Source organism: Canis lupus, chromosome 27 (genome assembly GCF_003254725.2).
Source record: "Canis lupus dingo isolate Sandy chromosome 27, ASM325472v2, whole genome shotgun sequence".
NCBI lineage: Eukaryota > Metazoa > Chordata > Mammalia > Carnivora > Canidae > Canis > Canis lupus.
The window spans coordinates 28,807,759-28,834,321 of record NC_064269.1 but is presented as its reverse complement, the minus strand read 5'-3'; the positions used below and the strand labels follow the sequence as shown (position 1 = coordinate 28,834,321).

Genomic DNA, 26,563 nt, shown 5'->3' with positions numbered 1-26,563 from the left:
TATTTGAAAGAGTAGAATAAAACCAACAATGGTCTAGTGCCTATCTCACTCTTACCTGAGAAAATCTTGTTTTATCTTTCGTCCTAATGGGGGTGGGTGTAGGAGAAAGAAGATGATTCTAGGGACGCCTGGGTGGCTTAGTGATTGAGCATCTGCCTTTGGTTTAGGGTGTGATCCCAGGGTCCTGGGATCGAGTCCCATATCAGGCTCCCTCAGCCTATGTCTTTGCTCTCTCTCTCCATGTCTTTCATGAATAAATAAAATCTTTTTTTAAAAAATAGATGATGATTCTAGATAAGATTTTGTTTAAAAATGTATACTGTTGGGACGCCTAGGTGGCTCAGTGGTTGAGCGTCTGCCTTTGACTCAGGGCGTGACCCTAGAGTCCGCCTGTGTCTCTGCCTCTCTCTCTCTCTCTCTCTCTCTATCTCTCATGAATAAATAAAGTCTTTAAAAAATAAAAAAATACTATTTTTACAATAAAAAAAAGAATTTCTAAATAATATTATTTCCATAAATCTATGGTCTCCACTTCTATTTTACAGCTTATCTTTCTGAGGCATTTTTTTATTGGGCAAACACTGAAAGAAATAATTATTCTTTCTACTACTATGCAAACTCTAAAACAGAAGTGATTAACATGAGTTTTATGAAAAAATCAAGATGCTGTTGTATTTCTGGGCTGCTCTAGCCATTTATATGGTATTGAAGTTTATAATGTCGATTTCCATCTTATTCTGATGACTGTTATTCCTTTGCCTGCTCAACCAATTCAGATTAGTACTGAAGATAATAAGCTCAGCTCTATGGGTCAAGTATAAATGATATATTTAGAGCAACTATTCAGAGTTTGTTAAGAAACTAAGAAAACTACTCAGATATATTCAGTCTTATCAGTAATAGTCATGATCATTTTAGAGTGCCTGCTGAATTAGTTACATTATTGTTCTTTCATTTGTGCCTTGACTTCAACTATTGCTATTATTATTATTATACATTTGTGTGGTTCATTATTATAGTGGTTGTTTTGCCAGTGCTTTTGACAATGACATGAAACAAACTGAAGGTACTGAGCTTGAATATCCTTGAAGCCAGAATTGTCTTGAACAGTGGAGAAAGCTCAACCATTCTTCTTGTTTTTAATAAACTGAGCATGTTAGCTAAATACCATTCAAATAAGGAATACCTATAACTTAGCATTTATTCTGATAGAGAAAACTTAGGTTTTCCATTAAGTCATATTTTGGAAATTATTTTTTTAAATGAGCCACACTGTAATGAAAAATATTTATGAAATCTAAAGAAATATGAGCTAAAATTCAAACTCCATATATCTAGGAATAGCTGGAACAACAACTCCTATTATTTTTGAGCTGATATATATATATATATATTAGATTTTATTTATTTATCCATGACAGACAGAGAGAGAGAGAGAGAGAGGCAGAGACCAGGCAGAGAGAGAAGCAGGCTCCACACAAAAAGCCCAATGTGGCACTCGATCCGGGGACTCTGGGATCATGCCCTGAGCCAAAGGCAGACGTTCAACTGCTGAGCCACCCAGGCATCCCTTTTTTGAGCTGATATTAATGTCAGACATTCACTAGGTACTTTCCTAAATTATATAATTTAATCCTCACTGTAATTATTAGATACTGTTCAGGCTCAGAGAAGTTGTCAGACGCCAAAAGTCACACAGCAATTAAACTGGCTCAATCATGTTACAAACTCAAATATATCTGACTCCTTAGTCCATTTATTGCCTATATTTTAAGGCTTTCAAACTGAAAGTCCAACTTTATTGATTACCAATGGTATGACCAATCCAAGGGAGAAAAATGAGACCATAAATGAGGTGCTTTGAAGGAGAATTTGCCATGCAAAAATGATAGACTTTATCTTGCTGGATTCTTTGTCTATGTACGCTTTTCCATAATTCTTGGAAAGGAAACAAGCAATATTTATCAGAAACATACCCTCCTACCACTCTGCTTTTTTTCCCTGTTTGTCAAAATAAAAATCATTACACTATAATCAGAAAAAGCATTAAAATAAATTATTTTCTTCTGTTGCTAATTGAAATAAAGGGAAACTGAAAAAAGTTAAAAATAAGAAAATAAGGATGTAAGCATTATTATATTTGACTAATGTAAAATACTAATAAAAAGAAAAATACTATTTTAGGGAAGAACATCCTTGAAAGACAGAGCATGTAAGTATTATTTAGTTCATAATTCAAATTAATAATTTTCAAATTCTGACTAAAAATAAATGCCATTTTCTAGAAATGTGAACCGTAAAATACTTGTTTTTTTAATGTGTTTCAGAAAAAAAAAAGAAAGAGAATTGCTAACCAATGAATTTCAAAGCATTTTCAGTTATCTGCTCTTTGAGCACTATCGTCCAACCTCCACTGATGATTTCAGAGACAAAGAAAGAGTCTCATTAAAGTAAGCCTCCTGAAACTTTTCTTAAAGGATAATTATGAAGGGATAATTCCATTAAGGACTAAATAACTTGGTAGTTCAAAATGGAAAAGACTTGTTTTTAAAGAGAACCTAAAACAAAATAACCATTGAAATAAGACTCACCCATAGATTATTAGAGGCTATTTTTATTTTGATAAATACACCTTTAACTGCTCACATCTTAAAGGGTCCGACTTTTTTTTGAACCAATATTATTGGTAGCAGAGAGTTTAAACATCTTACAATCTATCTTTTGGAAATCCTTTTTTTTTTTTTTTTTCAAGATTTTTATTTATCCATGAGAGAGACACACACACACACACACACAGAGGCAGAGACACAGGCAGAGGGAGAAGCAGGCTCCATTCAGGGAGTCTGACGTGGGACTCGATCCTGGGTCTCCTGGGTCTCTTCTGAAAGCGGCACTAAATTGCTAAGCCACCAGGACTGCCCTGGAAATCCTTTGGAAATAAATGCTCTGATTACCACCTAAATAGATATAGTCTCCCACACAGACATACTCCCTCACAAACACATATCACTTTGTTCTTATATTTGTAATTTTTTCCCTCTGAGATTCAAGAAATTCAATTCTAAAATGAGATGGTTTATGTGATAGAAAAGAGCTTTTCTTCAAACTTCCTAACATTTTAATGTAACTTTGCCAATGATGGACTTTCCATCTGATCATCGTCAACTAAATTCATTTAATTAGGCAATTATTTTTACTTAGTAAAAATTGCTCCTATATTTTGTCCCCATGATCTGAGTCCTGAAATCACAATATGATGGAGCATCTCTAGTAGTCTCTTGGAAGGTTTCAAAATTTTTAAATAGGTAATTAATAAAAATATTTTAAATATCTGCATATACATGTATAGTATTACATTTTTGGACAGTAAAGGAAATAGCATGTGAAAATATAATTTAATAGGATCATATTAAATTTAGGGTTCATACCCTAAAATTTTAATCAAGAAATAGAAGCAACCAATTTTAGGAAAACCAGATTTAACTGTAGTCAATTCATTTATCCAGCAAAATTGACTGACTACTCTTAGGCCACAAAAAGCATAGAGTCATAGAACTGCCCTTAAGGAATTTAAAGTCAAATAGGGAAGAGATTAAAACAAAACAAAGCAATTAAAGCACAATTCTAAAAAAAACAAAACAAAACAAAACACAATAAAACAAGTGTTAAAAGAATAATGGATACAGGGAAGTACTTCACCTTTACACGGGGAATGCTGCACCCCTGCCCAGGAAAGTCTTTTTGGGAAAGGTGTAAATTAAGTTGAACATTAAGGGATAAACAGGTGTTAGCATATTGAACTATAATTTCAGACCCAGAGGACGGGATGATGTAAAAGTATTGTAGCCTGGGAAAGCAGAGAAGATTCCAGTTATTATAAGTAGGACTTTATGTTTGAAATGTGAGTACATAAACAGTGCTTCAGGATGCAAAGACACTAAATCTTGAGTGCCCTTTAAGTTACACTAGTACTTTATATTTTATCCTGAAAGCTATCTGGATCGTAATCACAAGAACAGGACTTCACTTGACTAAGTAAAGAGGACTAATTTGAGGGAGGGAAAAAAATTTAAATGGAGATGGTAGAAAAATCAAGTACCAGAAGATTCCTTCAAGAAATCAAAGCCTCAATTAAATTCTGTCAGTGGGAACAGAGAGAAGAAATTAGATCTGAGAGCTATTTAGATGGTGAATGTATTAAGACATGGTAACAAATTTGATGCAGCTAATGGTAAGAGAATCACAGACAACTGCTTCATTTTTAGTTAGAGTGATGGAAGACAGTGATTCTATTCATGGAGGTAATTCAGGTGAAAAAGAAGGTATTGGGGGGAAATTATAATGAAATTAGTCATGTTAAGGTTGAAATACCTCAGGAGAATTTAAGTGATATCTTATAGACAGTTAAACATGCAGGTCTGGATCACAAAAAAAGGGAGTCCTAGGCTGGAAACTACATCAGTCAGCTAAGGCTGCCACAACAGAATACCTTGAACTGGGTGGCCAAAACAATAAATATCTATTTTCTCACAATTCTTTAGAAGAAGAAAATTTCTCTAGAAGTTTTAAATCAAGGTGTCAGGAGGAGTGGTTCCTGTTTAGACCTTTCTTCTTGTCTTGTGGACAGCTGTCTTCTTGCTGGGTCCTCCCATGACCTTTTTTCTCTGTGTACATGCTCTTTTGGTCTCTCATCCTCTCTTCTATGGACACTGGATTGGTTGGATTAGGTTCCCACCCTTATAACCTCATTTAATCTTAATTACCTCCTTGAAGGCCTCTATTCAAATAGTTACACTGGAAGTTAGGGTTTTAACATTTGAATTTTTGGAGACAAAATTCCGACCATTACAGAAACATAGATTTGATGACAGGACAGACAATACCATCATCCTTTTACAAATGGAGAGACTGAGGTAGGCAGTGAGCTGCTAAGTTTTTTGGGCAGTGATCTAAAGAGCGCTTTTTTCATGCATGTGATTTAGTGGACAGGACAATTATCCCTGACTGGCAAGTTCAATCTGCACAAGAACAATGACAATACCATCACATTAATCAAGAGAGAATTAGCCAGGTCAATTGTAGAGGCCTTATAGAACACTGATAAGTCTTTATTGAATTTCCAAAAGGAATGGGATTAAATGGTGCTAGCCAACCTCAGGGGACATGCGATTTCATGACAGTGAGCAAGAATGTCCCAGAAATTTTCTCAGGACCTCAAACACAGCTCTGAGTCTTATGGATACCATCCCAGGGAACCTTTAATATCCTCACAGAATAAACCATGCTATTTGTAACTCAGGGAAGAAGGGTGAAGCAGCCACCCCAGCTGTGATTTGAAACTGAGGTTCCAGGGAAACTAGGTATTTCAAAGCTAGCTTTGCCTTACACCTATAAACCTGCCCCTCTGGCTGTGTTCAAACACATGAATTGTTCAGTGCACAATATGATGATTATCCAGCCTTCACCAGAGTGCTATGCAAGAACAAAAGGCTGAGGGGTAAAGAGGATCTTTATTATTAGGTTGCTATTCTTATGAAACATTCATATAGCAGAGGAATTGCCTTGCTGTTAAAAGAAATTTGTTAAGGAAACTTTATGAAAAAGATGCTTATACTGCCTTTAAAGCAACTATACATGTATTCAGGAAAAAAAGAGAGAAAAAAAAGCTGAGTTAGGAGCTCGGTTCAGAACCATATTTTCAAAGAGTAAGGAATGGAAAATGAAAATGTAGACATTTATCAGACTAATTTAAAATTCCAGGAGCATGGATTTCAGCATTAATTATATGTCAAGCAGAAATTACTTTATTACAGCACATGTGCTGATGTTAGTGACTCCCCACTTCTCTTTTGCCACAACTTGAAATCATTTTGAACCACAAGCCCAATTAAGGTGGGTAGCTCAAGGCACATCTGTTGTGTGTGCATGGTTCATCTGGTTTCTTAGATCCTCAAATGCAGTCAGGGTGTTACTTTCAATTTAGCATCTTTTCCCTCTACTCTCTCAGCCCCACCCAGAACTATCATTAGCCTAAGTAAACCACAGGAGGCCAGATCCTTAGAAACGGTGGTGTTGGTCTTACTTTCGAAAATGAGGAAGGATGGAGAAGAAGGGGTCAGGTTAATGATTTGGCAAGGCTGGTTCAACACCCGTAAAACAATCAATGTGATTCATCATATCAGCAAGAGAAAAACCAAGAACCATATGATCCTCTCATTAGATGCAGAGAAAGCATTTGACAAAATACAGCATCCATTTCTGATCAAAACTCTTCAGAGTGTAGGGATAGAGGGAACATTCCTCAACATCTTAAAAACCATCTACGAAAAGCCCACAGCAAATATCATTCTCAATGGGGAAGCACTGGGAGCCTTTCCCCTAAGATCAGGAACAAGACAGGGATGTCCACTCTCACCACTGCTATTCAACATAGTACTGGAAGTCCTAGCCTCAGCAATCAGACAACAAAAAGACATTAAAGGCATTCAAATTGGCAAAGAAGAAGTCAAACTCTCCCTCTTCGCCAATGACATGATACTCTACATAGAAAACCCAAAAGTCTCCACCCCAAGATTGCTAGAACTCATACAGCAATTCGGTAGCGTGGCAGGATACAAAATCAATGCCCAGAAGTCAGTGGCATTTCTATACACTAACAATGAGACTGAAGAAAGAGAAACTAAGGAGTCAATCCCATTTACAATTGCACCCAAAAGCATAAGATACCTAGGAATAAACCTAACCAAAGATGTAAAGGATCTATACCCTCAAAACTATAGAACACTTCTGAAAGAAATTGAGGAAGACACAAAGAGATGGAAAAATATTCCATGCTCATGGATTGGCAGAATTAATATTGTGAAAATGTCAATGTTACCCAGGGCAATATACACGTTTAATGCAATCCCTATCAAAATACCATGGACTTCCTTCAGAGAGTTAGAACAAATTATTTTAAGGCATTGTCCACACATAAAGCTGAGTCCCCATCTTCTGTTCTTTTGGTAGGCTAGGCCAGGGAAAGAAAAGTGTTCCTGCTTATAAATTTTTCACACAAAAGTATACTTCGGTTAACACGCTTTTCTTCAAAAGTTCAAGGAAAAAGTTAAAAATAGCAAAGAAAATATTATTAGATATTTTGGTGATTGGGCAGCAAGTTTATAGATAGCAGGAAGGAATGAAGTGAGGTACTTTGAAAGAAGGAAGGCAGTCTGGAGAGCATGAGACTTCTGAGGGTAAGAAAACAGGAAGCCAGAGAAAGAGATTAAAGACAACCACAGTAGGAAAGTTGCAAGAAAGGATTCCTGGATTGTGTATTTGTTTCAGGCTAAGTCATTAGCTGGTACCAGTGTCAGGGATTCAGGTATAGCATGATGGTGATGACCAAGTCTTTGGAGTCAGGTAATCTTGAATTTGAATCCCTGATCCCTGATTGGGTGACTGTGCAAGTTACTTGACCTCTATAAACCATAATATCCTTGTCTGTAAGATGGAAGGAGTCATTACCTGGAGCAAATAGAAGATTACCTAACACAGCTATGTAGAATGCTTGGGAAATGCCTGGCACAGAGTAAATGCTTGGTAAATTCATCAAGAATTAAAATTATAGAACCCTATAGCTAGAAGGTAGCTTGCTAAACCTCATCAATGCCAACTTGTACACACTAGGAAAGTGAAGGGCCAGAGTATTTAAGTTTCTTGCAAGAGGTAATACAGGCAGAAAAATGTCTCCCAAATCATATTTTGATAGTTGTTAGGACACTATGTTAGCTCAAGTTGCAATAAAGAAAAGTAACATAATTATTGTGCCTTAAACAACAGGAATTTATTTATCACCGTTCTCGAGGCTGGGAAATCCAAGAGCAAGGTGCTACAGCCAATTCCATTTTCCCAGGAGGGCCTGCTTCCCGGCTTATAGATGGATGCTGGATCCTTCTCACTGTGTCCTCACATGGCAGAAAAAGCAGAGAGCTCCAGTCTCTCTTTTTTTTTTTTTTCTTTTAACAGCATTAATGCCATAAGTGGGCCCTGCTCTCGGGACTTCATCTAAACCTAATTACCCTCCAAAGGCCCCACTTCCAAATATCATCACATTGGGTGTTAGGGCTTCAACATATAAATGTGGGGGTGGAGGAGACACAAACACTCGGTCCATAACAAACACAGAATGTGATTCTTTGGAAAGAGCCTGGAGCAGTGGTTTAGGAACTCTAGTTCTTAGTCATAAGACCTTAGGCAAGTCCTTTAATCTTTCAGTTTTCTCACCTAATAAATTTGAGGGGTGGAAGATGTTATCTGGAAACGTTGTTCAGCCCCATGCTCAAGTAGTAGTATTCTCTGAGTATATGAGTAATGTACAGTGAGAGGCTAATGTGGTTGATTAGGCTAAGAAGGACTATTGGGAGTCCAGACTAGACTATTTGGGAGTCCAGGACAACAAAACGAGAGGAAACAGCAGAGCTAGGTGGCGTTTTCAGCAAAGAGCAGCAGGAGCACAAAAATTCCTAGGGATCTGGGAAAGCAGAAAACAATGTGAAAAAAAAAGAAATGCAATTCAGGAGGGTCACACAGATAGCTCTTTCTTCCAAAGGGTGTTCACCTGTTTTGTTTTGTTTTAGAATTTAAAAAAAGCACATATGGAGTATAATGGTGGGGGCTGAGAAGGATCACTAAGAGTTATTCACAGCTTGGTGCTTGATTTAGAAGAGTGATTTGAATAAAATATCTTAAAAGCAGCAAGTGTATTTTGAAATCGGGAGGACAGAGTTGCTGCTTTTAAATCACATTATTCAGTATATTTAACATGTAAACATGAATGAATACATGTGAGTAGATCAACAAGATGAGTGGAAAGGGCTCTAATTCCTTATTATAGATTCGGGAATATCTTCAGGGGAATGCTCAGCATAGTTTTGGGTTGTGGGAAGTTTTTTTGTTGTTGTTGTTTCTTTTTTTTCCCTTCATAGTTTCCAGCTGAGGCTGAGAGGGCATCATGGCTATACAACAGTAATCCTGATGACAAATGTTTACATAAACTGGATACCATCAATGGCTAATTTTCCTTCAGAAAAAAATACCATTTAAGTTTACGATTAAACATGTGACTGGTCATATCTGTTAAAGATTTTATTTAGCTATGATGATAAACTATCAATTATAATAGTAAATGCGTACCTATGTATCCATATATATGCAGAATTAATAACCTATTGCTGAAAAAACAAGTTCGACTTCTTGAAAAGAATTCTGTGTGTAGCAATAATTGCCCACAAAGTCAAAATGGGCACTGTTTTTATAGAAGTGGCAAGGGAATAAAGAAAAAAATCTCAGCCAACCCTCTTAAGAGTTTTGAGATAAAATCCCTTCAATTCTTATTCTACATTTGGAGGCTTTTTCTCTCATGCAGTGCGATCAGTGCATTTCCTGAAGCTGTCTTTTTATGCTGACAGATTTTTAATGATCTCACCTAGTTTTTTCTAGACTGGCTGATCTTGGTAGTCTCCAATGAAAGTTTTTATTATTCTTAAAATACTACCTTTGCTCTTTCATATTCCCTAATTAAAACAAGAGTAGAGTCTACAGTTTCCTGCTCACTTGTAGATCAAAAACTCCTACTAGTTTTGTCCATTTTAAAACTTCATTTTCTTCTCCAATTTGACAAACACCTCCTCCCTATTTTCTAGTACAGCCAAGTTTTAGTTTGGGAGCTTGCAGTGGGTAGAGAATATGATCTGATATTTCACTCCTCTCTCTTTTCTGGTTTTTACTTCTCCTGACTTGGGAGGATAGAGGGAAAAGAAAGAAATGTGACCTTCACACTTGGACAAATAATTGCAGTCCTCTGTCTGAGGTCTCTGATCTTCCATCAAGGCCCTATGTTGTTTCACTGTGAAAACTGGCTACCTCATATGGGTGAATTCTTTGGGCAGTCTTACAGGAGCTTCCCATTAGATCTGGCCTTGGATCAACCCCTTTCTACACAAGGATTGGATCATATATAATTATCTTCAGCTATTTATTTGAACCTTGAAAAACTTGTACATCCTTGCTTTGCCAAACAGTTGAGGTGCAAGAGTATGGGCTGTTCCTTTCCTATCTTTTCTCTCCATCCTGCCCTAGTATTTTCTTCCTGTTCACATAAGAACAGGGGAAATCAACAAACCTTCTTTCAGAACAGAAATCTAACCTGGGAATGAGGCAACAGTTTCCAATTCTGGCACACAGCTAAATAAATGTCTCTTTGGGCTTTCCTCTTTGGACTTTGCAGAGAGAACTGGGCATAGCGGAACTAGTCTGTTCCTCACTAGACCAATGACCCATGACTCTTAAACATACTGATATGGGTACTTCCCTGTCCAAAGCCATTGGTCCCTTGCCTATTCAGCCATTCCAGCCTGCCAGATGTTAGGATTAAAGCAGAGCTCTTAGTTTACCAGAGCAGCTACATGTACTGCCTTCCTCACTGCCTGAAGCCATCAGGTCCTTTGTCTAGTTCTGTGTTATGTACATCCTAAAAACAAAATCTTGCTGTTGCCCTATCGCACTCATTAGTACAACACTTTTCCTCAGAAAGAATCTCCTACAAGATACTCAAACACTTGGCTAGACAAAGCAACAGATGGTACATGGGCCTATTCACACTTTTAAATGGGTCAAAAAGTATGTTAGTAGCAATAAAACAACAAAATGCCAGCAGTGTAACAGAATATACATGCCCAAATGAGCCTGTTCAAATCATTTTTAAAATCCTTTTGGGGCTTTTTATGATCCATAAAAAAACTATTTTTATTATTTTATAGTTTTTTTTTTTAAATCTGAAATAGTATGCTCAAATTGATCACTCATCTAATTCACCAGACTTGGCTACAGATGAATTTTGTTTATTTTCAGCAATTAGATATGCCCCCAAATATCCTCAGGGTTAACACGGTGGATGTTTAAAAATTATGCTGCATATTCTAAAGGCAATACAAATAAATAAATAAAAACAAAATGGGAAAAGAAAGAATATGAAAACTGGCATATTCATTAGTTTTTACTATAGCAACAAATAGCCCCAAAGTTTCAGTGGCTTACAACACAAATTTCTCACTCGTTCAATACATAAGCTGCAGACTTGCTCTAGTTCTGCTGGGCTCCACTGGACTCCTCACAGCAATACTTAGCTCTGCTTTACAATGTCCTGTTACTCTGCAACTGGAGGAACAGCCCCCAGAGGGGATATACTGTTTTCATGGCAGAAAGCAGAAGTACAAGCTGCCAAACCAATCCATAATAGCACATTTAAAATATCTGCATGCACAAGGGCATACATTACATCAGTCACATCCTATTGGCCAAAGCGAGTCACATGACCAACCCTGACACTGGGTAGAGAAATAGACTCTGACTATGGGAAGGCACTGGAAGTCATAGAACAAAGACTCTAGATTATGTATAACCTCCTTCAGAGGTTCAGAGAAACCTATGCTTCAGAGAAAGCATAGAGTTGGAAACAATAATCGGATCTACCACAGAGAGTCAGCACAGTGGGGATATCATTAGGCTGAACGTACATTTCAAAGAGAACACTTTCGAGGTGGTAATAAATATTAGATATATAAATTATATTATGGTGATGCAATTATTCAGCTACATACTTTATGGGCCTCCTCTCATATATTTAAGTGTTCTAAAAATGTATATAATCTCTAGAGTATGAATGTCATTACTTTCTGAATTTATTTCCTTTTAACAGTTTTATATTTAAGAATTGTTACAAAATAGTGTATTGACAGATTTTGCAAAATAGCTAGTGATTGGAAATTACATTTCTGCAGACGTGGCCAATATAAAGCTCCTTGCATGCAAAATCCAATGTAAGTTTAGTGTTACATTTTGAAAAAAGCAAATTAGTATTCTAAGAATAAACTAGTCCTAGGAAATGATTATCTTTGCAAGGACTATAAAATGTATCAAGTTCCTGGGGCTCCTGGGTGGCTCAGTTGGTTAAGCATCTGACTCTTGATTTCAGCTCAGGTCATGATCTCAAGGTCATGAGATAAAATATACAAAGGCTCTGTGCTGAGCATGGAGCCTGCTTAAGATTCTCTATCTCCCTCTCCCTCTCTGCCCCTTCTCCCCACCCCACCCCACCCCTGTTGATGTGCTCTTTCTCTGTCTCTCTTAAAAAAAATGTAACAAGTTCCTCAGTCTGGGAAAATATTAAATAAATATCTAAAGAAACACTAAGAAGTGAAATAAAGTTGTAAAGTCTAAAAAGATACATGCTTTTTCTTTTTCTTCTTCTTTTTTTTTTTAAGTTTTTTTTATTTATTTATGATAGTCACACAGAGAGAGAGAGAGAGAGGCAGAGACACAGGCAGAGAGAGAAGCAGGCTCCATGCACCGGGAGCCCGACGTGGGATTCGATCCCGGGTCTCCAGGATCGCGCCCTGAGCCAAAGGCAAGCACCAAACCGCTGCGCCACCCAGGGATCCCTTTTTTTTTATTTTTAAGCAGGCCCCAGGCTCAGCATGGAGCCCACAACCATGAGATCGAGACCTGGGCTGAGATCAAGAGTCAGACACTTAACCAACTGAGCCACCCAGGCATCCCAAATTCTTTTTACTTTTTAATCACACTATTAAAATCTTAAAATTAATAATTTTATATCAAGTATTGAATATCAGTCTATATATCCTAGAGTTATAAATACACTTGAAGAAGTGACATTCTAGAATCTTCCTGTGCTCACTAGAAACTGGTCTCCTGAGCCGCACACCTTGTCTTGCTTGCTCAGCCAACATGGGAGGAAATGGGAAGAGGAGGTTCTGGACTGACCTGAAGTCACTCATCTTCATTGTGTAACTCAGTTCTCTTCTGCTCTAAGATGTTGTTTCCCCTTTTCACTCACAGGATATAACTCAAGTGGGTCAAAATTTAAGAGAGCTCCTAAGATGGGGAGTACCCTGCTATTAGAACTACAATTAGACCTTCACTGAAGAGAGTTAGGAGGCGAGGAGGGCAGAGATCGTGTGATGATTCTATTCTGTCCTAATGGTAGCCTGAGAAGTGAGAACTATGTCTCCTGTGGCTCAAGCAAGTTACTCCCTGTAGAATTAGAAGCAGCCACGTGCATGGAGAAACAGAGACAAGCTCAATAATCAAGGAAAATCTCCCTATCATGCTAGCTGGGGTTTCTATCTTAAAAAACAGCTAGTTTCTCTGAGTCTTCCACGATCCCCTTAATTTAGTCAAATACCTTCATAACATCTTACAAGCATGCTATTACCTGGGTTTCCTCCTCATTCTTGCTTCTGCCTCTCATCCTTAACACTGTCAAAACCTTTAATCAGCTAGACTTTATGCATTTATCCTCATTTTTACGTTGTCATTACTTACAGTCCATAAGATGTGTACAAAATCATATCAAATTGAATTATATCCCTGGATCTCAGATATTAGGATAAACAAGTCTCTGGCATTTTAAGATTTACCTCATAGTTTATATGCAGTCACATTGTATGCACCTTAAAAGTCTGATCTTTCACAACTAAATCTTCATATTTCTCAGTCCCTTGACTTTAAAAATTAAAAAAAAAATGGCATAAACAATAGTGCTGCTCTTAGGTGACAGTGTTTTTTGAAAAAGTTTCTGCTGGGACGCCTGGGTGGCTCAGTGGTTGAGCGTATGCCTTCGGCTCAGGGCGTGATCCTGGAGTTCCGGGAAGGAGTTCTGCATCAGGCTTCCTGCAAGGAGCCTGCTTTTCCCTCTGCCTATCTCTGCCTCTTTCTCTGTGTCGCTCATGAATAAATAAATAAAGTCTTTAAAAAAAAAAAAAAAAGAAAGAAAGAAAAGAATAGAAAAAGGTTTCTGTAATGTTCCAGAGAGTGGCCAGCTCTTTGCTAATCTTAAAATAGAGGCAATGGATACAAAATACTCAATGAGGGGCTTACTGCTTCCTTATGTAGAAGTCATCAATGCAAAACTGTCCAACCCTCTACCTCAAGCTGTATAGTCCAACTTTCTCTGCAGTTGTTTAAAATGAAGGACATGTTAATTTTTCTTAACTATACCTAAGGACACAGGAATGGTTATTTGACCTCTCATGGTCATCTCCTACACTCTACCACTCCATGATTTCAGTTTTGCAATGTGTAAAGACAAACTCTTCATGAGGCAAAAAACTGTTGAGCTTGAACCAGATCTCACCAGGAGAACATATGATCTTAGCGGAGATGCAGGGTTGGAATGAGGCATATTCTACAAGGAAAATAATGACAGTGGAATACACTGAATTTTCATTCTTTGCTTTTATAATTTTTTTAAAACACAGTCATATTCTTTCTGCAAATCTTCCCTGCTCTGTTTTATTTTGAGCAAGGAATAAAATTTGAGTTTTTTCTCCTTAAAAAAATCAAATACATTTCTAACAAAAAAATTAAGAGTAGTATGAATACAAATTATATAATTCAGACAGTTCCCATGAGCCCTACAATATCTAAACGTATCTTTAAAAAAGATTATTTTAGTAAAAAGTTGACTTCATCTATACAAAATAACTTTTCCTTTTATCATGTATATAGCCGTCAGGAGGTTATAGAATTATATTTATGTACAAGAACTGGTTAAAAATATTTTTAAAACAAGTGACTCAATATTTAAAGTGTATGAAAATGCTGGCAAACATCAATAGAGATATAGAAATACACTACCCATCAAGTACCTATCTCACTGAAACCCCAGTACACTCTCAAATGGTATATTACCAAAGTCCTCAAAATACTGAGAGAATCTGAGAGATATACAATTTTATATTAAATGTCTTAAAGTTTTACATGTGAATGCCTGCATTTGCGACCTTCCAGTTCATACTCACACAACATTCATTTTCTCAGAGCTTCCAAATAATGACAGATTTCACTTACTACATCTGATATTTCAAAATATCACCATAGGGGTACATATAAAAAATTTCATTATTATCTACTATTATTCTTACATTGAAAATAAGCAGGTGTCAATGGATTATATTTTTTCATCAATACATCTTTAACCCTTTGAGGGTTTTTTTTTTAGTGCTTTCCAGAGGTAGGTAAGAACTGTTACTCAACTTAAAAGCAAAAGAGGTGCTAGAATTTAAGTTGGCTTCATAACAATGACAAGAGAGCAAGCCCTCACCTAAAAAAAGTCTCAATTTTTTTAACTTTTTTAACTTAATTTTTTTAAATATGTAGAAACAAAAAGCATAGAACAAATGAAATAATAGTGTTATAGTCTCTGTACCATAATACATATTAGGCAGAGGTGCAAAATTAAGAATTCAGAATGAAATTCATCTATATATTTTTCAACTGCTTTGCATTTAATCTTTTCTTTTTTAGTATTTCATTTTCACAATAACTTTCTCCTAGTTTCTTGAATGGCAATTTTACAGAGAAGGACAAGACTGGAGACCAGTTAAGAGTAAAAGAACCAATCAAAGAGAGGTTAACATTCAAAAGAATTAGTTTTTTTAATTCTTTTTCAGTGGTTTGGGACATAATAGAAAACGTTTGAGCATATTGGAATTCGTTTCAAGGCAGTAGAAGTTGTCACATGACAAGCAGTAAAAAAATATTTGTTACTGCTCCATTATCTAGCAGAGTATTCTTATTTCTTTGTGTGCTATGCTTCCCCTGTTCATTACATGAGCAGACTACCAGGCAGTGACAGAAGTTGGCTGGGGGAGGCCGCAAAATACAGAGGGTCTAATTAATGTTGGTTGACTAGTAGGTACATGGTGCTAAGGCCTTTCAAATGCATCAGCTCAATCTGTGTTCTATACAGCTCTACAGAATCAGTTTATTACTTTATTTTATAGATAAATAAAATCTAAAAAAAATAAAATAAAATAAAATAAAATAAAATAAAATAAAATAAAATAAAATCTCAGCCTAGTTAAAGAACTTGCCTAAATTACTTATAAGTTGTAGGGCTGAGATTTGAATCCAGAAATGTCTGAAAACAAAACCATTCTCTTGCCTTTACAACGTCTACCTCCAAGTAATCAAAGGAAGTTACTGTAAGAAAGAGAAATATGTAGTATGTGACAGTGTGGGAGCCTTTTGAAGAAAAGTAGAAAAAGGTAGGGTTGATGGTTGATGATAATGTGGTCATTTATAAATACTATTTCTAAAATTCTTTGTCCTTATTTTAATAAGAAGTCAAAATATGTTAAGTATTTGTTATAGATAGAATTAAGAAGCCTGAAAAAAGAAAAAGTGTATTGTGAATTGAAATGAGAAAAGGCAGGTCTCTTATTGATTCTTCACTCTAGGAATCTCATTAGCTATCAGATGGAATTTGATGACTGCCAATGAACAAACAACATTTTCCCTGATTCAAGGCTGTTAAACTGCCCAAAGCCACCAAATACAGATTAGTCTGAAATGCACTGATTGTTCCTGCTGGAGATGGTTAAAAAATCAGCTATAGATACAAGAATTCTTGTTCTCTCTTCCCTTCAGGCTGCTAAAGGATGCACAGAATGAAACTTACTTTAAAAGCTGGTATCAGAAGCTGTTGGCAGCTCTTCAATTCTGTTCAGGAAAAGCCTTGAGTGATGAGTTTTCCAAGGAGAAGAAACTTATTAAAATTCTGGGAGACATAGGGGAAAAAGTCAAGTCTGCCAGTGACCCTCAAAGACAGGTTTGTTGAAAAATTAATCTTCCTGTAGTGTTTTCTTTAATCTTTTGTTCAATTAAGTTTCAATTTCATAGCTTAGAAAGCAAATTCCTTGCCTATACTTAGTATAAGACACCCAAATTATTACTTTAATCAAGATTTTTTTCAATTTACAGTCTCAAAGTTAATGATAATGTCTACTAAGAGAACATGTTTTTTTAAAGGTTTTATTTATTTGAGAGAGAGAGAGAAAGAAAGCATGAGTGAATGATGAGAGGAATGAGAGGGGGAGAGAGAGAATCTCCAGCAGAGTCTGCACTGAGTGCAGAGCCCAGTGCAGGGCTCACTCACAACCCTGAAATCATAACCTGAGCCAATACCAAGACTTGGATGCTTAACTGATTGAGCCACCCCAGGCACTCCAATATGGTTTTTTGATTTAAGTAGCCTTGCAGCATAAGGAGGGTACCTGACAAAAAGAAATCAACTTAAAGGCAGTTTAGCTAAAAAGACCAGATGAAGTAATTTCCTCAAAATGGCAGCACAATTCAGGATAGTAGAAGTCCAAAGGGGACTTTTTAGGGCACCTTTGTCCAGGGTATAAAATCTAGGTCTAGATTTTTCTAACACTGCACTAATCGAAATCACATTTTAATTATTTATTTTTTTAAAATTGCATTTATTTCTTCATGAGAGACACAGAGAGAGAGGCAGAGACATAGGCAGAGGGAGAAGCAGGCTCCCCATGAGGAACCTGATGCAGAATTCAATCCCAGGACTACGGGCCCACACCCTGAGCCAAAGGCAGATGCTCAACCACTGAGCCACCCAGGTGCCCCTCAAAATCATATTTTAAACACTTTTTTGGCATAACAAATAAAATTAATTAAATCAATGGTGGTATGGATAGTAAAACTTTTATACTAAGTTCCATGAATGATAGTCAAAATATTGTGCCTTTTTCATCACTGATTATAATAATGGACTTAGCTCTTCTTGTTCTTGATCTGATTAAAGTATTTTTGCTCTTTTTAATTATATGCATCACTAATTGCCCTCACTGACATAGAGCATTGAGTAGGTTCTCTTATGTTCAACATTCTGGATGCAGGGTGACAGTGGTTATCCACCCATTGTATTAATGACATTGTTCAGTCATTAAGTACTTACAGAGCAGGAGTTATGGATAGAAAAATGACTGAAACTTGAATTTTGTCCTCAAAGGGCACACACAGCTTCTCTCAGTGCACTCTCTAAAATCAAAAAGAATTTTCAACAATAATATAAAAACATTGACAGGCAAAATGTTCCAGAATTCTTTCCCACCCCAATACTTTTCTTGCTGGAAGTCACTCATTTGATTTAGAAATGCCAGAAGCTCTGGCACTTCACCTCTATAGGAATAAATAAAAAATAAAAGGCATAACCATGGGATTTATTCTTAAATGGGAAACATATATAAACTCTAAATTGACAGAAAAACTTAAGATAAAGAACATGATGAGCAATGCAAAAAAAATTCTATAATTTCTTCATATTACTGCAGACTTACTAATTATTTTCTGGTGATAGACAAAAAGTTGAAAGTAAGTAAAATAAACTGGTTTAAAATTTATAAAATTTGGGACGCCTGGGTGGCTGGGTGGCTCAGCAGTTGAACATCTGCCTTTGGCTCAGGGAGTGGTTCCTGGAGTTCCAGGATCGAGTCCCACATCAGGCTCCCTGCATGGAGCCTGCTTCTCCCTCTGCCTGTGTCTCTGCCTCTCTCTCTCTTTGTGTCTCTCATGAATAAATAAAATTTTTTAAAAAATGAAATAAAATTTACAAAATTAGTGTATGAGAGTAGTCTTTGTTTCTTACATTTTAAGATTCCACACATATTTGAGATGCATACTACAGTTAAATAAATCTGATGCCTTTTTTGACCATTTGCATTAAATTCCAAAGTGATATGACATTATTCTCTCAAATTACTTTGCTCACCTAGACTGATTTTGTGATAACATTTCTTAACATAAAAATAAGAAAATAAAAATAAAGAGATGGAAGAAGCATTTATAATTTTGCACAATTCAAGTTATTGTTAGCTATTTTTTTAGCTCTTTTTTTAAAAAGTACTAATTAGTATTGTATGGAAGTGTTGAATCACTATATTGTGCACCTGAAACTGATATTACACTGTATGTTAATTAACTGGAATTTAAATAAAAGCTGTGAAAAACCTCTTTAATAGATAATTCATAATTCCTGCAAACCTACTTATAAATTTATGTCTGCTTATTCTGATAAAGGCTAGACTTTTAATATATTAAAATTGTCTCCTCTATTAGTTTTCCTCAGATTCCTAGAGGTTATTTCTTTACAGATTGTTTTTCTCTGCTGTTTACTATTAAAGCATGTCATCTCATTGAAAATAAAATAAAATAAAATTAAATTAAATTAAATTTTTAAAAGTACTAATTAACTCTGTAAAGAAGATATTTTAATTAAAGAAAGTAGAGATTCCCCTCCATGATATTCCTTAGGGAAATCCAGGTGTAGATAGGACAAAGGAGGACATACAGAAAGAGTGCCATGGTGGAATCTGCCTCATTTTTCCACCTTGCTCTTCTGGATTCTGAAAGCAGTATTTTCTATTATTTGCCAATGACCCAGGAGTAAAAGCCAAGAAACTCTTGGGAGTTAATTAAACATTAGTAATCTGATACCTTCATTTTTAGAATTGGACTTAAAGAGTTTTTGAAAATGGGCTAAAAGGAGTTTTTTTATATTTTGGATTATTGTTCCTCTCCCTTTTGTATCAGAAATATACTCATTGGCATTTAGTGAACCATTTGTTCAAACATGTTACTATTACTATTATCAATTGTCTGCAATTGTCATTTTTTTGCCATTATTGCCCTTAATCCATGTGAATTTTTTTTCTAAAATGTAAATCACTATTAAGTATGAATCTTGAGAGTTACAAATTAAAATTCCAGGAAATTTTCAGAAATGGATCGTGTTAATAATTACTTAAAGCAGGTATTGCAAGATGGCGGGCCACAGGTCAAATCTAACCCATTGTGTTTGTTTGAACAGAATAGTTCCTTGTTAGGATGCTTGGGTGGCTCAGCAGTTGAGCATCTGCCTTTGGCTCAGGGCGTGATCGTGGGATCCAAGATTGAGTCCCGCATTGGGCTCCCTGTGGGGAGCCTGCTTCTCGGAACTCTGCCTATTTCTCTGTGTCTCTCATGAATAAACAAAGAAGTCTTTAAAAAATAAAATAGTTCTTTGTTTTGGTTTTGGTTTTAATTGAAATTAAAATCCTGTAGAAAAGGCATGAACTCTTTAGTTCCCCATTTCCCTCAACACTCCATATTGTCTTTAGCCTGCTGCCTCCTAATATGTGTCTACAACACCTACCTGACCCCAAAGCTTACAAGTGTGCAACCCCTGAATTAAAGAGTTTATTTAATCAATAGAAGAAAATTATAACTTGAAAGAAAAGCAAGTTCTTTACAGTTTCTAAAATGCTTTTCAAATGATTTTTACACAGGAGGTACTGAAGAAAGAGATTGGCAGACTAGAAGAATTCTTTCAGTGTATAAAGACTTGTCACCTTCCTCTGAACCCTGCCCTGTGTATAAAGGGTATTGATCGTGATGTAAGTCAGTTTATTCAGTAGATAAATTGAGTATTTTTGTTTCGTATTGTTTAGTCCACTGTATGTTTTTGAAATGGCAAAAACGATTTATGAATTGTCATTGCAAGTATTTAAAAAAAAGTAATTGAATTCAATCCAAACTATGTGCCACATTTGATGCACTGTGTAAGGCTGAGATTGTATTGGCCTCATCACATGATTTGTTGATTTAGAAATAAACTATCAGTTCAGTAAAAATAAATTAAAAAAAGATATTTCTCACTAAATTGATTTCTCAATTTATTCAAAATGGTTGATTTGGTGACCTTATGCAGGCTTGGCTTTAATTTCATGCTATTTAGATTATGTGCATACCCATGCCTAGTACACTATTATTAGCTACAACACCTCAGTTTTATTTAATTTAAAATTCACTGAAACTCATGTGTCAGTGTACCATATATTTTGTGATTTTACTTATGCCTGGAGTGACCTTCCTGCCATCAGAAACAATTTATTTCTCTTTTATGCCTCTACAAGTCACACTTCTCTAACTTAGAATTATTCTTTCTCCTTTTATCTCCATTAACTTGATTAGCCGCCTTCTCAAAAGCCTAAGAGTAGAAAGCACTAATAGAGGTAGGATCAATAAGTGAGACTTAGAAGAAAAGAGGTTAAATTATCATGCATGAACAATAAATGTTACTTGACTGAAGTCATAATACAATAAAGAAAACAAATCCAATGATTAGGAGAAAAATCAGACCATTATTAGTATGAAATTTAAAACTTCTGTTAAAAAGTTGACACTGTACCTTTACAACTTTGCTGTTTCACAGGAGCCTTAGAAACCTTTCTAATATGCAACATAGCATATTTTTTAAAATAACAAAATAAGGCATCAAATTCCATAAACTGAGATATGTCTATTTGGGTGAAAATCTGAATCGTTGCTACTTTTTAAAAATTTGTAACTTCTTAATCATCGGCAATATCCACTGATTAATGCTGAAAATACAGGGAAATGCAGCATTTCAAGACACGATATCTGAAAGTAGAAAGAACAGTATGAATCATTGAATCCAGATGTTGATTTTTTGTTTCTGCTTTCTTGGTTTATTGTTGTTTAAGGAGTAGAACAATTTTCTTAGTTAAATTTCCATATGAGTCTTGGTTTTCTGTTTGTTTTTAAATTTTTAATTATTTATTTATTCATGATAGACACAGAGAGAAAGCCAGAGACACAGGCAGAGGGAGAAGCAGGCTCCATGTAGAGAGCCCAATACAGACACAGACATAGGGAGAAGGAGGCTCCATGCAGAGAGCCCAATACTCGATCCCGGACCCCGGGATCATGCCCTGAGCCAAAGGCAGACACTCAACTGCTGAAACACCCAGGCATCCCCAGTCTTAGTTTTTTTGTGGGCCCTGGTGATATGGGATATCAGTTCTAAATGGTGACTGCTGTGGGTGCCGATGTGAGATGGTCAGGCTAAGGGTCATCAGCCCAGGAGTTACCACCCCTAGCACTCTAGCTGGGACCACACTGCTTTCCTATACCTACCTGCAGACAGTAGTACTTTCCCTGAGTCTGGAAAGTATGCCAAGTAAGCTGCCCCTTGCTCCATTTGCTCTGGTCAGCTGTGCCTGGCACAATGCTGGGCACCTGTGCATAGAGCAATAAACAGGGCAGATGCAGCCAGGTGACACTCTCCCTTGGGGAACATATTAGTCCATCCTACAGTCCTGCCAAACAAGGAGGTCTGAAGGAAAACACATCACATCTGAAGATGTGGTAAATGTGGCAGATTTTCAATCAGAGCCTGCATCAGAGGATCCATACTGGAAGAGAACCTCTAAGAGTGTAATGAGTATGATAAGACATTTAGAGAGACCTCTCAGCTAATGGTTCATTTGAGAATCTACTAAGGAGGGAAGCCCTATGAATGCAGCAAGCATGGGAAGAGCTGTCATCACTACTCCCACTTATTCAATATCAGAGATTCCATAATTAGGAAAAACCTTACAAATGTGCTTTATGCGTAAAAACCTTCACTCAGAGTTCCCTACTCATTGACCTTCAAATAACTCATCCTGGGGAGACCTAAATTTCATAAGTGTAGGAGGCCTGCATTCAGAGTAAAATCCTTTTCTAACACCAAGTATGTCATACTAGTGAGAAACATTACAGTTGAATGAGTGTGAGCAAGCTCTCTGTTCCAATAAAAAGCATTTTGGTCATCAGAGAATCCATACTGCAGAGAAGCCCTGCAAGTATAATGAGCATAGTAAGGCCTGTCAGAATAAATGTCTTATTTGATGTTAGAGCCTCCACACTGGGGAATGAGTACAATAAATGTAGGCAGTATGGAAAAGACTTCAATCAGAACTCTCAATTTGGGGCACCTGGGTGGTTCAGTCAGTTAAGCGTCTGCCTTCTGCTGGGGTCATGATCTCAAGGTCCTGGGATCCAGCCCCATGTTAGACTTCCTGCTCAGTGGGAACCTGCTCCTCTCCTCCCTACTTGTGATCTCTCTTGCTATCTCTGTTTCTCTCAAATGAACAAAATCTTCTTTAAAAAAAACAAAAACCAAAACAAAAAGAACTCTCAACTTGTTAGCTATGAGCAAATTCCTACCACAGAAAAGCGTTTGGAATGCAGTGTGGCAAGATATTCAGTGAGAGTAAATGTCTTATTTTACATCATCTGACTTCACACAAATGAAAAGCTCCAGAAGAATGCAGAATGGAGACTCACATCTTGTTATATAACAGAGAACTCACATTGGTGAAAAATCCTATGAATGTAATAAGTATGGGAAGTTTCTTTGGTGATAGCATGAATTTTATGATGTCAGAGAACCCATCTGGGGAGAAAGTTTATAAATGAAATGATTGTGGGAAAGCCATTAGTGATAGTTCACAGTTTATTATGCATCAGAGAGTTCACATGGGAAAGAAGCCCTATGAATGTAGTGAGTACAGGAAAGCGTACAGTCAACATTTCTATTTTAATGTTGACTGTAGTCATCAGTAAACTACACTGGGGAGAAGCACTCAAGCCTGGCTCAGTCTATTTTTTAAAGTGTGGCTCTCCAAGATGGAGGACAAAGGTCTTAGCTTTGAATTAAGCCTTCTTTCAAAGAATTTTCACCCTTGTCTCTCCTTGGAACCACTAATTACAATGGATCATTTCCTATTTTCCTTTGGGTCACTAGGGAATGGATCCAGCATTTGGGAGAGTGGTTTTAACTTAATGTAATCCTTTTCCACTCCTGGGAAAGTAAGGACCACACACTTCATTTACTAATAGATTTCTTTCCTTTTTTTAGAAACTATTTTAAGTCTATATCATTAGTGTGTGCTTCTCAAGAACAGGGGTCATATCTTCCTTTCTCTATTCCAGCTCTTCTTATTTTCTTATTTCTATTCCAGCTCTTTTATCTCATTATTTACATAAAATTATCTTCCAAGATTCCTACTCATCCTTTCCCTTCTCTTGGTTGTGGCCCTTGCAATGTACTTTTCACATCTAATATAAGTTCTCATTGTTTGCCTTTCCCTACCTAGAACCCCCCTTTTATTTTAAAAGCTGTTAGCTAATCTCTGGCACAATCTTCAAATCCAGCCCATCTCTGAAAGATTTCTCTTCTTTAAGTGCTTCTTCATTCAACCGTGATAAATGGCCTTGTCAATTATTTTCAACCTAATGCGTATGTGTATGTGTTCATACCAACTTTCTGTAGGCTCTTGGAGAATAGATACTGTGTCTCTGATATCATATGGATAGTGGTTTGTGCATACTAACTGTCAAATACAAAATATTTTTGACATGACTCTCAAAAAGTATACTGCATGTGAAAACCAAAATATAAAACAATGAAAACAAAATAGCTCTGAGTGACATAATTAAGAAGGGCTAAGTCTTATCTTCAGCCACCCTTCGCCCTTTTTCTCTTCCCTGAACTTGAGATGCTTCGAAGAGACCTCCAAGAATAGGTTGAGCATAGTTTGAAAACCACTGATCTAGACTCATTTCTAACCTAATACAGGACTTCCTAATTTGATACCATGACAGAAGGTCATATGTTCCCTGATTGATTCTTGAAGCAAGAATTCATTACTTAACAAGCAGTCTCACCCATTTACTATAAACCTCCAATTGATTCAGTAAGCAAGGGTTTCTGTTTGCTTAGGGATTAGGTTAGTTTTCTGTTGATAGGTTAAGTTAAACAACATATCCTTTCCCTTCTAAGTCTACTGATTTCAGACTTCTCAGGAACAATGATATTTAAACTGATCCTTCAACATGTATTGATGTCATATTTTACTAAGTTGATAAATTGAAACCATCAAGTTCTTTTCCTTTATTTAGTATTGATTTAACTCTTCACTGTCAACATGAAGTCTCTAATAGCCTAAAGACATACAACCTTTTAGCATTCAGACAACTGTTAGAACATAAAAGGAAAATAACCAACAATGAAAGTGTAATGGAAAGTTGTCAATATTATAAAGCTGAAATGGAAATGCAAAGTGTAACTGAAAGAAAAGAAAGGAGGAAACATATGTTGTACTATTATTTGTAAAGATAAAAAAATGTTAACAAAAAGAGAAAAATAATGCATTATTTTATTTGAAGTACCTAATTAATGCCAGGCACTGCACTGTAGAAGGTCTTTTATATCTATTAGCCCATATATCTATTACAAATATGTTTGAGATAGGGACTGTTATCCCCATTTAAGTAACTTGCCCGAGACCTTGCAGCTAAGTTACAGAGTTCTAATTTAAATTTAGTTACAGAGTTCTAATTTAAATTTAGGTATTTCTTAACTCTATATTTCCTTAAAGTGTGCTGCAGGGGAAAAATAATTAAAAGAAAATAGATTTTTGAATAGCAATTTTATCTTTCAGATATTAACCATCTAGCATAAACACAATATTTACATACTACTTTGTTTATCTAAACTCCCAACATATCACCACTGTTCAGTGAGAAAAAAATGTAGTTGAAGGTTTACAACCTGCCAAGAAGCTGGATTTTCAGTTTCTAAGTAAAAGTCTTTGGCTAATAAACTAGAGTTGGCTTATTTTTGTTTTTAATAAACATAATTTCTTTGTTCCAAAGTGTAAAAATTATTTATATGTGTTACACTTACTCATATAACAAATTATGCAAGAGGCCCATGATTTCAGGGTAAGTGTTCTTTTGGCTTTATTTTGCTCACCATTTTTCTCTTCTCTTTCGGTAGGCGTGTTCATATTTCACATCTCATGCTTTGCCACTGAAGATTACTTTCATCAATGCTAACCCAATGGGCAAAAACATCAGCATCATTTTTAAGGTACAGTAGCCCTCCTAAAACATCAAATTGATTTCACAGGTAGAATTATTGATTTCTCACAAAAAGAAATTATTTTACTTGTTTTCCTCTGGCAACAAAGAGGATTCCAGTTATTTTTGATTCTGCATTTTTACAGAATTATAGTACATGTCAAGCAATGATTGACAATAAATTGATCATTACTGGCTCAAGCTAGTGAACCTTCAATGGAAAACTTAAGAAGATTTGTTTCAATAAATGAAATTAAACACTTTTGAGTAGCACAGAAAATGGAATGTATGATGAACCCCCAATAGGAGAGTTTTCTTTTGGTTTAGGTACTAAATTAGAATCAATATTATCTGAAATTCAAATGATATGTTAATGCAACATAAAATTCTTATCTTCAGGCACTAGCTTATTTTAGTAATTTGGGTTATTTTCTTTTCAATTAAATATAGGCCAGTCTTTATCATGAATTTCATAGGAAAGTAGAGTAAATGGTAGTGATAGAGGTATAGACAAGTAGGAAAGAGGGGCCAAAGAAGAAGCTATGAGTAGAAAGGAAAAATTTGGAGTCATTCAGTTAATCTAATCAATCATTCAGCCAAACCAGACAACCAGGTCTCAGAGTGAATTATTTGGTGAATTTTGACTATTTTTGAGTATAATTTTTAACACACCCATACTTTGGCTTTGACCTGTGTAACCTGAAGCATGAATGGTCATGAAACACTGGATTTTGGGTGAAGAAAAAAAATACCACAAAAGTTCATCTTGCAGTATTTCTTTGCATATAATTTAGAAAGCATTTTCAAAACCAAACCTCTTAGTTTAAAAGCAGAAAACTATCCTTCCCCTTTGGACATATGCCACTTCCTTCACCTATGCTAGAAAATTATCTCTTAATCATTTCTTATTATCAAAGGCTGTGTACTCTGAAAACTTTTTAACCACCTTCAT

At 36.0% G+C, this 26,563-nt stretch overlaps 1 protein-coding gene across 6 annotated transcripts in view; it reads left to right on the top strand.

Annotated features, from left to right (window-relative positions):
- The window catches only part of PIK3C2G (phosphatidylinositol-4-phosphate 3-kinase catalytic subunit type 2 gamma), a 366,531-nt gene that overhangs the window by 203,654 nt on the left and 136,314 nt on the right, over nt 1–26,563 (top strand). For all 6 annotated transcript variants that reach the window (XR_007406483.1, XM_049102678.1, XM_049102677.1 and 3 more), the window contains 3 exons: nt 16,492–16,672; nt 20,187–20,294; nt 25,529–25,621. Coding sequence is in view for 5 of the 6 variants with exons in the window: in XM_049102678.1 (XP_048958635.1) it covers nt 16,492–16,672; nt 20,187–20,294; nt 25,529–25,621 (382 nt within the window). In the remaining variant the exon portion in view is untranslated. The remainder of the gene's footprint in view (nt 1–16,491; nt 16,673–20,186; nt 20,295–25,528; nt 25,622–26,563) is intronic.